This window comes from Cherax quadricarinatus, chromosome 33 (assembly GCF_038502225.1).
Source record: "Cherax quadricarinatus isolate ZL_2023a chromosome 33, ASM3850222v1, whole genome shotgun sequence".
Classification (NCBI taxonomy): domain Eukaryota; kingdom Metazoa; phylum Arthropoda; class Malacostraca; order Decapoda; family Parastacidae; genus Cherax; species Cherax quadricarinatus.
The window spans coordinates 15,170,421-15,183,208 of NC_091324.1; the positions used below are offsets into that span (position 1 = coordinate 15,170,421).

General features: G+C 38.8%; 1 protein-coding gene across 9 annotated transcripts in view; it reads right to left on the reverse strand.

Moving 5' to 3' along the window:
* LOC128694021 (scoloptoxin SSD14) overlaps window positions 1-12,788 on the reverse strand; it is a 170,848-nt gene that overhangs the window by 33,959 nt on the left and 124,101 nt on the right. For 7 of the 9 annotated variants that reach the window (XM_070090851.1, XM_070090856.1, XM_070090853.1 and 4 more), the window contains 3 exons: window positions 12,127-12,168; window positions 5,077-5,272; window positions 2,460-2,654 (listed from right to left, as the gene is read on the reverse strand). In XM_070090851.1, the coding sequence (XP_069946952.1) occupies window positions 2,460-2,654; window positions 5,077-5,272; window positions 12,127-12,168 (433 nt within the window). The remainder of the gene's footprint in view (window positions 1-2,459; window positions 2,655-5,076; window positions 5,273-12,126; window positions 12,169-12,788) is intronic. The other 2 variants (XM_070090857.1, XM_053784008.2) reach the window with 1 other exon arrangement.

Sequence of the window (12,788 nt, forward strand, 5' to 3'; positions counted from 1 at the left end):
ATGTAAAAAGAGAGCAAATGAGAGAGTGGGTGAGATGTTATCAACAAATTTTACTGAAAATAAGAAAAAGTTTTGGAGTGAGATTAATAAGTTGAGAAAGCCTAGAGAACGAATGGATTTGTTAGTTACAAAATAGGAGAGGAGAGTTATTAAATGGAGAGTTAGAGGTATCAGGAAGATGGAGAGAATATTTTGAGGAATTGTTAAATGTTGATGAAGATAGGGAATGTGTGATTTTGTGTATAGGGCAAAGAGGAATAACATCTTATAGGAGTGAGGAAGAGCCAGCTGTAACTGTGGGGAAAGTGCATGGGGCAGTGGGTAGAATGAAAGGAGGTAAAGCAGCTGGGATTGATGGGATAAAAACAGAAATGTTAAAAGCAGGTGAGGATATAGTTTTGGAGTAGTTAGTGATTTTATTTAACAAATGTATGGAAGAGGGTAAGGTACCTAGGAATTGGCAGAGAACATGCATAGTTTCTTTATATAAGGGCAAAGGGGACAAGAGTGTAAAAATTATAGGGGAATAAGTCTGTTGAGTGGGAAGTACTACCATCCTGCCAAGCGAGTGTAAAACAAAAGCCTGTAATTGTTTTACACGATGGTAGGATTGCTGGTATCTTTTTTCTGTCTCATAAACATGCAAGATTTCAGGTACAACTTGCTACTTCTACTTACACTTAGGTCACACTAAACATGCATGTACAAGCATATATATACACACCCCTCTGGGTTTTCTTCTATTTTCTTATTAGTCCTTGTTTTTGTTTATTTCCGATTATCTCCGCGGGGAAGTGGAACAGATTCTTCCTCCATAAGCCATGCGTGTCATAAGAGGCAACTAAAATGCCAGGAGCAAGGGGCTAATAACCCCTTCTCCTTTATACATTACTAAATTTAACCCTTTGACTGTTTTGGTCGTATATATACATCTTACGAGCCAGTGTTTCGGATGTATTAATACGCATAAATTCTAGCGCCTTCAAATCAAGCAGGAGAAAGTTGGTAGGCCCACATGTGAGAGAATGGGTCTGTGTGGTCAGTGTGCAGCACATAAAAAATTCCTGCAGCACGCAGTGCATAATGAGAAAAAAAAAAGAATTTTTTTTGGATTAAAACACCGACTTTAAGGTGTATTTTTGTATAGCATTTATCGTTGTATTCTCGTTTTCATGGTCTCACATGATAAAATGGAAAACATATTACAGAAACAGAGATGATTTTGATTAGTTTTACGATGAAAACGACCTGGAAATTGAGCTCTAAATAGAGGAAATGTTCGATTTTTACCAATGTTTAGGAGTAAGCAAATCACACCACACGTCCAATACACATCAACTGGGGAGTCTAATATTCTTTCACTAGTGCACTGACATTATTTATGCCATTTTTACAATAATGTAGTAGTCTGCATAACAGTAAATTTTGTATTTTTTGTATGAATAAAAAATCAAAATAGAGAGCAATAGTAATATAAGAGGGGCCTAGAGACGTGACTAATGAACAGAGGATATGTTATTTTAGTGTCAAGAATGTCTACACTGTTTATTCTGGACCCTATTTTGAAACTGGAATCTTTTTAAATTTGCATAAAATTGGCCAAATTGCCAATTTCTGACCACTTTATTGGGTAGTTCAAATTGGTAAATGGGCAGTTTCTTGTACTCAACTGATAGATAAAATGGAGTTCTAAAGAAACAGCTATGAATTTGGTCAACTGGAACAACAGAATTGGCCAAAAACAGGGCTCAAAGTTTGCAAAATTGCCGATGCATATATGTCGCCGAGACCGCTAACTTCGCGGGAGCGTAATTCCGTGAGTTTTCGACCAAATTTCGTACTTTTGGTGTCATTACCATCGGAAAAAGATTCTCTATCATTTCATAAGAAAAACTAATTTTTTTTTTCCAAAAATTTTGCGACAGAATGAGTTTCAGAAAGGGGCTTGTGACAGTCAGGTTAAAAAGACAAAACTTTTGTTTTTGTTTTTAGGTCATCCTGCCTCAGTGGGATATGGTTGGTTTGTAATAAGGTATTTTTTAAAAACTACCACAGCTATTTAACTTGTATATACTATTACAAATCAAGTGTAATCATCCCTCTAGAATGCCATGTACTTCCAGCTGAGTGCACTTGTCCTTTTATAGCACTGTACATTACAAGTTGAGTGCACTCTTTCCAGAACATCTTAATTCAATATAAAACCAGTTTCATCACATCATGAAAGGAATAGATTACATAAGGAGTACCCGAGATTGAATTCACAATATAGTTATAGCAATATAGCAGTGGTAAAACAGTATAACAGTAGTAATGTAACAGTAGTACTATAGCAATATGGACAGGCCCCCAGCACTCCTTATATAAATATTCATACACAATCCTATTACATATTCCATTAACTAAATTGTCAATGAACTATTTCAGTTGATAGCAAGTGGCATCACTGTATTACTAACCTGTAGTTTTGCAGATCTTCAATAGTGATAATGCCATCAAAGCTTTGGATATCTTGGATTAGTTTATCAGCCAACTGGCCAGTATAAAGAGCATCAGGATCACTCTGAATTTCTCGTAAGGTCTTTGCTAACTGTGGTCTTGTCAGTGTGTCACCCTCCTCATAAACAGTGCCAGTATCGGGGTTGATAAATACACTGGTGATACAAAACAAAGTAAGGTATTATAATTTAGAAAGGATAAAACAAATCTGATTTCTGATCTGAAGATCATTTTTTTTTTAATATGTCAGCCATTTCCCACCAAGGCAGGGTGACCCAAAAAGAAAGAAAAAAACTTTCATCATCATTCAACACTTTCACCATCACTCATACATAATCACTGTCTTTGCAGAGGCACTCAGATACGACAGCTTAGACATCCCTCCAAACTGCCAATATCCCAAACTCCTCCTTTAAAGTGCAGGCATTGTACTTCCTATTTACAGGACTCAAGTCTGGCTAACCGATTTCCCTGAATTCCTTCACAAAATATTACCCTCGTCAGGTCCCAACTTATCGTAATATATTCTGGCTATATGTCTAGTCACCCTGCCTCGGTGTCTAGTGGATGAAATATCAAAATTTTTTAGGTTTTTCAAAATATATTTTTCATAAATTTTCTTTTAACAAACCAAATAACACACCAGTAATATACTAAGTTTAAAACTAGCTCACAATAAAAACTGCAAGACAAAATAATCTTAGAGATCAGTAAAAAGAAAAATCTAAGAAGGCTTAGGGAGTAGGTATGTGTCCCTCATATATTTGCATGGTATGTTGATGATTTAGCTAGTCAAACATTAAAAAGCCAAGCATTATGGATAAAAGGAGAGGTACATGCAGTAACTGAGAATACAGATAACTCTTTGACTTACATGTAGAAGTTGATGCTAATTACTTCAGAGGAAAGCTTTCATCAAATAAGAGTAAGAATAAGTGTACTCATCTAATTGTACTTGCCTAACTGTGGTTGCAGGGGTCGAGTCACAGCTCCTGGCCTCTTCGCTGGTCACTGCTAGGTCCACTCTCTCCCTGCTCCATGAACTTTTTCATACCTCTTCTTAAAGCTATGTATGGATCCTGCCTCCACTATATTACTCTCCAAACTATTCCACTTTGTGACAACTCTGTGGCTGAAGAAATACTTCCTAACATTTCTGTGACTCATCTGAGTCTTCAACTTCCAACTCTGACCCCTTGTTGCTGTGTTCCATTTCTGGAACATCCTGTCTCTGTCCACCTTGTCAATTCCTCACAGTATTTTATATGTTGTTATCATGTCCCCCCCTCTCTCCTGTCCTCCAGTGTCGTCAGGTTGATTTCCTTTAACCTCTCCTCGTAGGACATGCCCCTTAGCTCTGGGACTAGTCGCGTTGCAAACCTCAGCACTTTCTCTAATTTCTTGACATGCTTGACTAGGTGTGGGTTCCAGACTGGTGCTGCATACTCAAGTATGGGCCTGACATACACTGTGTACAGAGTCCTGAATGATTCCTTACTGAGAAGCAGGAACACTATTTGTAGGTTTGCTAATCATCCAAATGTTGCAGCAGTTATTTGGTTGATGTGTGCTTCTGGAGATGTGCTTGGTATAATACTCACCCCAGAATCCTTTTCCTCAAGTGAGGTTTGCAGTCTTTGGTCCCCTAAACTGTACTCTGTCTGCGGTCTTCTTTGCCCTTCCCCGATCTTCATGACTTTGCACTTGGTGAAGTTAAACTCTAGGAGCCAGTTGCTGGGCCAGGCTTGCAGCCTGTCCAGATCCCTTTGTGGTCCTGCCTGGTCCTCATCCAACTGAATTTTCCTCATTAGCTTCACATCGTCTGCAAACAGGGGCACTTCTGAGTCTATCCCTTCCATCATGTCATTCACATATACCAGAAACAGTACTGGTTCCAGGACTGACCCCTGGGAAATCCGACTGGTCACAGGCACCCACTAACACCTTGTCATGTACCATGACTTGATGTTGCCTCTCTGTCAGGTATTCTCCGATCCACTGCAGTGCCTTCCCTGCTATACCTGCCTGAAAAAATCATACCACAGGCAGGCATAGAACCTGCGATCAGAGAGTCATGACTCTCTAATCGTGGGTTCTATCTCTGCCTGTGGTATGCTTTGTTTGCAATCGTGTCATTACAATTTCATGAGTCATACCTGCCTGGTTCTACTGCATTTGCACTAATCTCTTGTGTGGAACTGTGTAAAAAGCCTTCTTACAGTCTAATACAGTACAGTGTGTGCATATGTGTGTGTGTGCCTGCATGCATGTGTATGTATATATAAACCCATGTGAGCAAGTAAAGTGTGAGTTCGTGCATGCGTGTGCTGAAAGATTTTTAAAATGTCACTTTTTATTTTTATTTTCACATTAATCTCAGCCCAGTTATATTCATAATAAAATATTGTTCATCGCTGTATAAATTTAAACTGCCTCAAAAAGGCACATTATTAATTCTTGAAATACAACTGTGACCTTTCTAAATCCACCAGCACACTGATCCACATACAATGATACAACCAGTCATAAAGTACTTTACTAAATAAGACTAGTTTCCCAAGAGAAGTTCCCACACACCTCATGCTTGGTTCATTCATAATAAGAAGTTCGTTAAGCTTCAGTGCTCGTGCCATGTGCCAGTTGACTATATGACCATCTTCACACAGCTTAATTGTAGGTTCTATCAGTTCAGCCCAGGGAATTTTTCCACCAAATCTCTCGTACAACTGACGGTAGCCACGCAATTCTCCAGGCACAGCCACAGCTAAACCACCTGCAGTGAGAAGATACATATTACAATACATCCTATGCATTTAACTTCATGTATATTATTATTATTATTATTACAGTATTATTATTATAATAGTTATTGGTAAAGTGCTAAATCCATAAAGGCCATACAGTTCCTGTGGAAATGAAGGCAGTCAGGTTTGATCCATGGAAAGAATGGACAGTTCCAGGTCCTTGAACCAGGAACCCCTCACTGGTATTTATGAACCTCCCTTGATGGGGAACATCATGAGCTTTTATTTTAATTAATGTATTGTACAAAGTGCTAAATCTTTTTTTTTATTTTTTATTTTAATCAGAGGGGTCATATAGTGCCTGGGAAATGGAAGGCATTTAGGTCAAGTTCCTTAGATCACGAGCCCCTCAACAGCAGCAAGAAAACTCCAGTGATGGGAACTTATTAGAATACTGTAGCTACACAAATTGAGGTTGAAGGCATGAAGAAACCAGAACACCAGAATACCATATGGTGGTATAACTCAAAAAGCAGAGGATGGAGTGCTGAGATGGTTTGGTCATTTAGAAAGGATGGATCAGAATAGGCTGGCCATAAGGATGTATAACTACTGAGTGGATAAAAAAGGATGTGTAGAGGATGTCCCAGGAAAAGTTAGAGGGGAAGTGTTAAACCCATAGAAGTTATACAGTGCCTGGGGGAAATAAGAAGCAATCGGGGTGAACCCAAGGAAGGGAAGAACAAGTCCAATTCCTTTTATCAAAAGCAAGGACCTCCCTTAGGAAAAGGGAGGATGTGAAGATTTTGAGTAGGTGGTGTTTGAACATCTAGTAAGCATGTGTGAGTGCCGGATCAGAGTGAAGATTTTTTTTATTTGGTACACTGCTAGAAGATGAGCAAGTTAATGCTTATGAATAGATTCAAGGAAAATAGTTTACAGACTTGAATTCTGAAAGTGGGAATTACAGTGCCTGCACTTTGAAGGATGGGTGGGGATGCAGCAATTCACAAGGTCATTTGAATTGCGATGGCTAAATCAAAGTACTCAAAATACTTCTGGTACGACAGCTATGAAGTAAGTGATGTTTAGTGTGTCTCTTTCTTTAGAATATCTTACCCTCAGTGTGCCCATAACTTTCTTTCCTGACCATCATATAGAGACAACATAGTATAAATAAATTATCTTTATAGCTAAAAAATTCAATTCTTTATTATTTTCACATACTGTAAACATACTGTACTTTCGATAACTTCCCTGATTCCTTAAGAAACTACTTAGAAAAAAAAATGAAGAATAAACTTTCATAACTATGGATAATATACAACACAACAAACTGAACTATTAAGTTAAATAAAGATAATCCAGAGGGCTAAGGAGGGGTTGTTGAGGTGGTTTGGTCATACAAAGATGGAGCAAAACAGGATGACTTAAAGGATGTATAAATCTCTAGTGGAGGGAAGGTGGGGTAGGGATCACCCTAGGAATTGTTGGCATGAGGAGTTAAAAGGTTTCATATGCAAGGGGCTTGGACATCCAGCAGGCATGCATGAGTGTGTTAGGAGTGAGTGGAGGAAAGTGAATTTTGACTTGACATTCTATGCATGTACAAGCATATATATACACACACACCCCTCTGGGTTTTCTATTTGCTTATTAGTTCTTGCTCTCGTTTATTTCCACTTATCTCCATGGGGAAGTGGAACAGAATTCTTCCTCCGTAAGCCATGTGTGTCGTAAGAGGCGACTAAAATGCAGGGAGCAAGGGGCTAGTAACCCCTTCTCTGTATACTGTATACTACTAAATTTAAAAAGATAATTTTTTCTTTTTCTTTTTGGGCCACCCTGCCTTGGCGGGATATGGCCGGTTTGTTGAATGAAAAGAAGACTTGATGTGCTGTTGGAATGTGAACAAGGTAACATTTATTGAGGGATTCAGAGAAGCTGGTTAGCCAGACTCAAGTCCTGGAGATGGGAAGAACAGTGTCTGCACTCTGAAGGAACGCTGGGGATATTTGCAGTTTCAAGGGGCATCTGAACTGCAGTATCAGCACACCTCTGACAAGACAGTGATGGAGTGAGTGATGGTGAAAGTGTTTCTTCCTTTTTGGGTCATCCTACCTTGGTGGGAGACAGCTGGTGTGTTAAAAAAAATCAAGACTTCAGTTTTGAATGCATTAATAGTACACTATTGTATGGAATGCATGCACTGGTGAATGCTCAATACCCACTCATTCCACACATAGGCACCTAAATAATTTACCCCCCCCCACACACACACACACATATATATATATATATATATATATATATATATATATATATATTTTTCAACAAGTCGGCCGTCTCCCACCGAGGCAGGGTGACCCAAAAAAGAAAGAAAATCCCCAAAAAGAAAATGCTTTCATCATTCAACACTTTCACCACACTCACACATTATCACTGTTTTTGCAGAGGTGCTCAGAATACAACAGTTTAGAAGCACATACGTATAAAGATACACAACATATCCCTCCAAATTGCCAATATCCCAAACCCCTCCTTTAATGTGCAGGCATTGTACTTCCCATTTCCAGGACTCAAGTCTGACTATATGAAAATAACCGGTTTCCCTGAATCCCTTCACTAAATATTACCCTGCTCACACTCCAACAGATCGTCAGGTCCCAAGTACCATTCGTCTCCATTCACTCCTAACACGCTCACGCACGCTTGCTGGAAGTCCAAGCCCCTTGCCCACAAAACCTCCTTTACCCCTCTCTCCAACCCTTTCGAGGACGACCCCTACCTCGCCTTCCTTCCCATATAGATTTATATGCTTTCCATGTCATTCTACTTTGATCCATTCTCTCTAAATGATCAAACCACCTCAACAACCCCTCTTCTGCCCTCTGACTAATACTTTTATTAACTCTACGCCTTTTCCTAATTTCCACACTCCGAATTTTCTGCATAATATTTACACCACACATTGCCCTTAGACAGGACATCTCCACTGCCTCCAACCGTCTCGTCGCTGCTGCATTTACCACCCAAGCTTCAAACCAATATAAGAGTGTTGGTACTACTATACTTTCATACATTCCCTTCTTTGCCTCCATAGATAACGTTTTTTGACTCCACATATACCTCAATGCACCACTCACCTTTTTTCCCTCATCAATTCTATGATTAACCTCATCCTTCATAAATCCATCCACCGACACGTCAACTCCCAAGTATCTGAAAACATTCACTTCTTCCATACTCCTCCTCCCCAATTTGATATCCAATTTTTCTTTATCTAAATCATTTGATACCCTCATCACCTTACTCTTTTCTATGTTCACTTTCAACTTTCTACCTTTACACACATTCCCAAACTCATCCACTAACCTTTGCAATTTTTCTTTAGAATCTCCCATAAGCACAGTATCATCAGCAAAAAGTAACTGTGTTAATTCCCATTTTGAATTTGATTCCCCATAATTTAATCCCACCCCTCTCCCGAACACCCTAGCATTTACTTCTTTTACAACCCCATCTATAAATATATTAAACAACCATGGTGACATTACACATCCCTGTCTAAGACCTACTTTTACCGGGAAGTAGTCTCCCTCTCTTCTACACACCCTAACCTGAGCCTCACTATCCTCATAAAAACTCTTTACAGCATTTAGTAACTTACCACCTATTCCATATGCTTGCAACATCTGCCACATTGCTCCCCTATCCACTCTATCATATGCCTTTTCTAAATCCATAAATGCAATAAAAACTTCCCTACCTTAATCTAAATACTGTTCACATATATGCTTCAATGTAAACACTTGATCTACACATCCCCTACACACTCTGAAACCTCCTTGCTCATCTGCAATCCTACATTCTGTCTTACCTCTAATTCTTTCAATTATAACCCTACCATACACTTTTCCTGGTATACTCAATAAACTTATTCCTCTATAATTTTTACAATCTCTTTTGTCCCCTTTCCCTTTATATAAAGGGACTATACATGCTCTCTGCCAATCCCTAGGTACCTACCCCTCTTTCATACATTTATTAAACAAAAGTACCAACCACTCCAACACTATATCCCCCCTACTTTTAACATTTCTGTCATGATCCCATCAGTTCCAGCTGCTTTACCCCCTTTCATTCTACGTAATGCCTCGCGTACCTCCCCCACACTTACATTCTGCTCTTCTTCACTCCTAAAAGATGGTATATCTCCCTGACCAGTGCATGAAATTACCGCCTCCCTTTCTTCCTCAACATTTAAAAGTTCCTCAAAATATTCTCGTCATCTACCTAATACCTCCCTCTCCCCATCTACTAACTCCCCTACTCTGTTTTTAACTGACAAATCCATAATTTCCCTAGGCTTTCTTAACTTGTTTAACTCCCTCCAAAATTTTTTCTTATTTTCATTAAAATTTCTTGACAGTGCCTCTCCCACTCTATCATCTGCTCTCCTTTTGCACTCTCTCACCACTCTCTTCACCTTTCTTTTACTCTCCATATACTCTGCTCTTCTTATAACACTTCTGCTTTGTAAAAACCTCTCATAAGCTAACTTTTTCTCTTTTATCAAACCCTTTACTTCATCATTCCACCAATCACCGCTCTTTACACCTGCCCCCACCCTCTTATAACCACAAACTTCTGCCCCACATTCTAATACTGCATTTTTAAAACTATTCCAACCCTCTTCAACCCCCCCACTACTCATCTTTGCACTAGCCCACCTTTCTGCCAACAGTCGCTTATATCTCCCCCGAACTTCCTCCTCTCTTAGTATATACACTTTCACCTCCCTTTTACTTGTTGTTGCCATTTTCCTATTGTCCCATCTACCTCTTACTCTAACTGTAGCTACAACTAGATAATGATCCGATATATCAGTTGCCCCTCTATAAACATACACATCCTGGAGCCTACCCATCAACCTTTTATCCACCAATACATAATCTAACAAACTACTTTCATTACGTGCTACATCATACCTTGTATATTTATTTATCCTCTTTTTCATAAAATATGTATTACTTATTACCAAATCTCTTTCTACACATAGTTCAATTAAAGGCTCCCCATTTACATTTACCCCTGGCACCCCAAATTTACCTACTACTCCCTCCATAACATTTTTACCCACTTTAGCATTGAAATCCCCAACCACCATTACTCTCACACTTGATTCAAAACTCCCCACGCATTCACTCAACATTTCCCAAAATCTCTCTCTCTCCTCTACACTTCTTTCTTCTCCAGGTGCATACACGCTTACTATAACCCACTTTTCACATCCAATCTTTATTTTACTCCACATAATCCTTGAATTAATACATTTATAGTCCCTCTTTTCCTGCCATATCTTATCCTTCAACATTATTGCTACTCCTTCTTTAGCTCTAACTCTATTTGAAACCCCTGACCTAATCCTATTTATTCCTCTCCATTGAAACTCTCCCACCCCCTTCAGCTTTGTTTCACTTAAAGCCAGGACATCCAGCTTCTTCTCATTCATAACATCCACAATCATCTCTTTCTTATCATTTGCACAACATCCACGCACATTCAGACTTCCCACTTTAACAATTTTCTTCTTATTCTTTTTAGTAATCTTTACAGGAAAAGGGGTTACTAGCCCATTGTTCCCGGCATTTTAGTTGACTTTTACAACACGCATGGCTTACGGAGGAAAGATTCTTATTCCACTTCCCCATGGATATAAAAGAAAAAGTAATAAGACCAAGAACTATTAAGATAAAATCAAAGAAAACTCAGATGAGTGTGTATAAACAAACGTGTACATGTATGTGTAGTGTGACCTAAGTGTAAGTAGAAGTAGCAAGACATACCTGTAATCTTGCACATTTATGAGACAGACAAAAGACACCAGCAATCCTACCATCATGTAAAACAATTACAGGCTTTTGTTTTACACTCACTTGGCAGGACGGTAGTACCTCCCTGGGTGGTTGCTGTCTACCAACCTACTACATATATATATATATATATATATATATAATATATATATATATATATATATATATATATATATATATATATATATATATATATATATATATATATCCTAGGTAGTAGGTTGGTAGACCGCAACCACCCAGGGAGGTACTACCGTCCTGCCAAGTGAGCGTAAAACGGAAACCTGTAATTGTTTTACATGATGGTAGGGTTGCTGGTGTCTTTTTTTCTGTCTCATAAACATGCAAGATTTCAGGTACGTCTTGCTACTTCTTCTTACACTTAGGTCACACTACACATACATGTACAAGCATATATATACACACCCCTCTGGGTTTTCTTCTATTTTCTTTCTAGTTCTTGTTCTTGTTTATTTCCTCTTATCTCCATGGGGAAGTGGAACAGAATTCTTCCTCCGTAATCCATGCATGTTGTAAGAGGCGACTAAAATGCTGGGAGCAAGGGACTAGTAACCCCTTCTCCTGTATATATTACTAAATGTAAAAGGAGAAACTTTCGTTTTTCCTTTTGGGCCACCCCGCCTCGGTGGGATACGGCCGGTGTGTTGAAAGAAAGAAAGAAGATATATATATATATCACTCTCTCACTCACACTCTCTCACTCACACTCTCTCACTCTCACTCTCTCATTCTCTTTCCAAAAGCATTTCAAGAATGAAAAGTAATAAAAGTTTTTTAGTCAAGAAATCTGTAAGAAAAACTAAAATATGGCAGTTTTTAAAGAAATTGTCTTAACAGTCATTGCCCCAAACCTCCATGTTAGTAACATGCAGCAACCGTGGCAAGATTTGGACTTTAATCAAGTTCCTCATCTTACCATCATATACAATTGTTAATAAAACCAACTGTTCAAAGCTAAGCATGAAGACCAACCTCATACTGCTTACCTTGCAAACTTGGTTTCTTATCTGCCCACCACCTGCCTTTGGCTAATTATAAAAGGTTATTATATTTATCAATAATTATGAAATTGCATTGCATATACATATGTACTATTGTAAAAGTTGTATCTTGTACTTGTAGATATAAAGATTATATTATTATTATTTTTTTTTTTTTCAACAAGTCGGCCGTCTCCCACCGAGGCAGGGTGACCCAAAAAAGAAAGAAAATCCCCAAAAAGAAAATACTTTCATCATCATTCAACACTTTCACCACACTCACACATTATCACTGTTTTTGCAGAGGTGCTCAGAATACAACAGTTTAGAAGCACATACGTATAAAGATACACAACATATCCCTCCAAACTGCCAATATCCCAAACCCCTCCTTTAATGTGCAGGCATTGTACTTCCCATTTCCAGGACTCAAGTCCGACTATATGAAAATAACCGGTTTCCCTGAATCCCTTCACTAAATATTACCCTGCTCACACTCCAACAGATCGTCAGGTCCCAAGTATCATTCGTCTCCATTCACTCCTATCTAACACACTCATGCATGCTTGCTGGAAGTCCAAGCCCCTCGCCCACAAAACCTACTTTACCCCCTCTTTCCAACCCCTTCGAGGACGACCCCTACCCCTCCTTCCTTCCCCTATAGATTT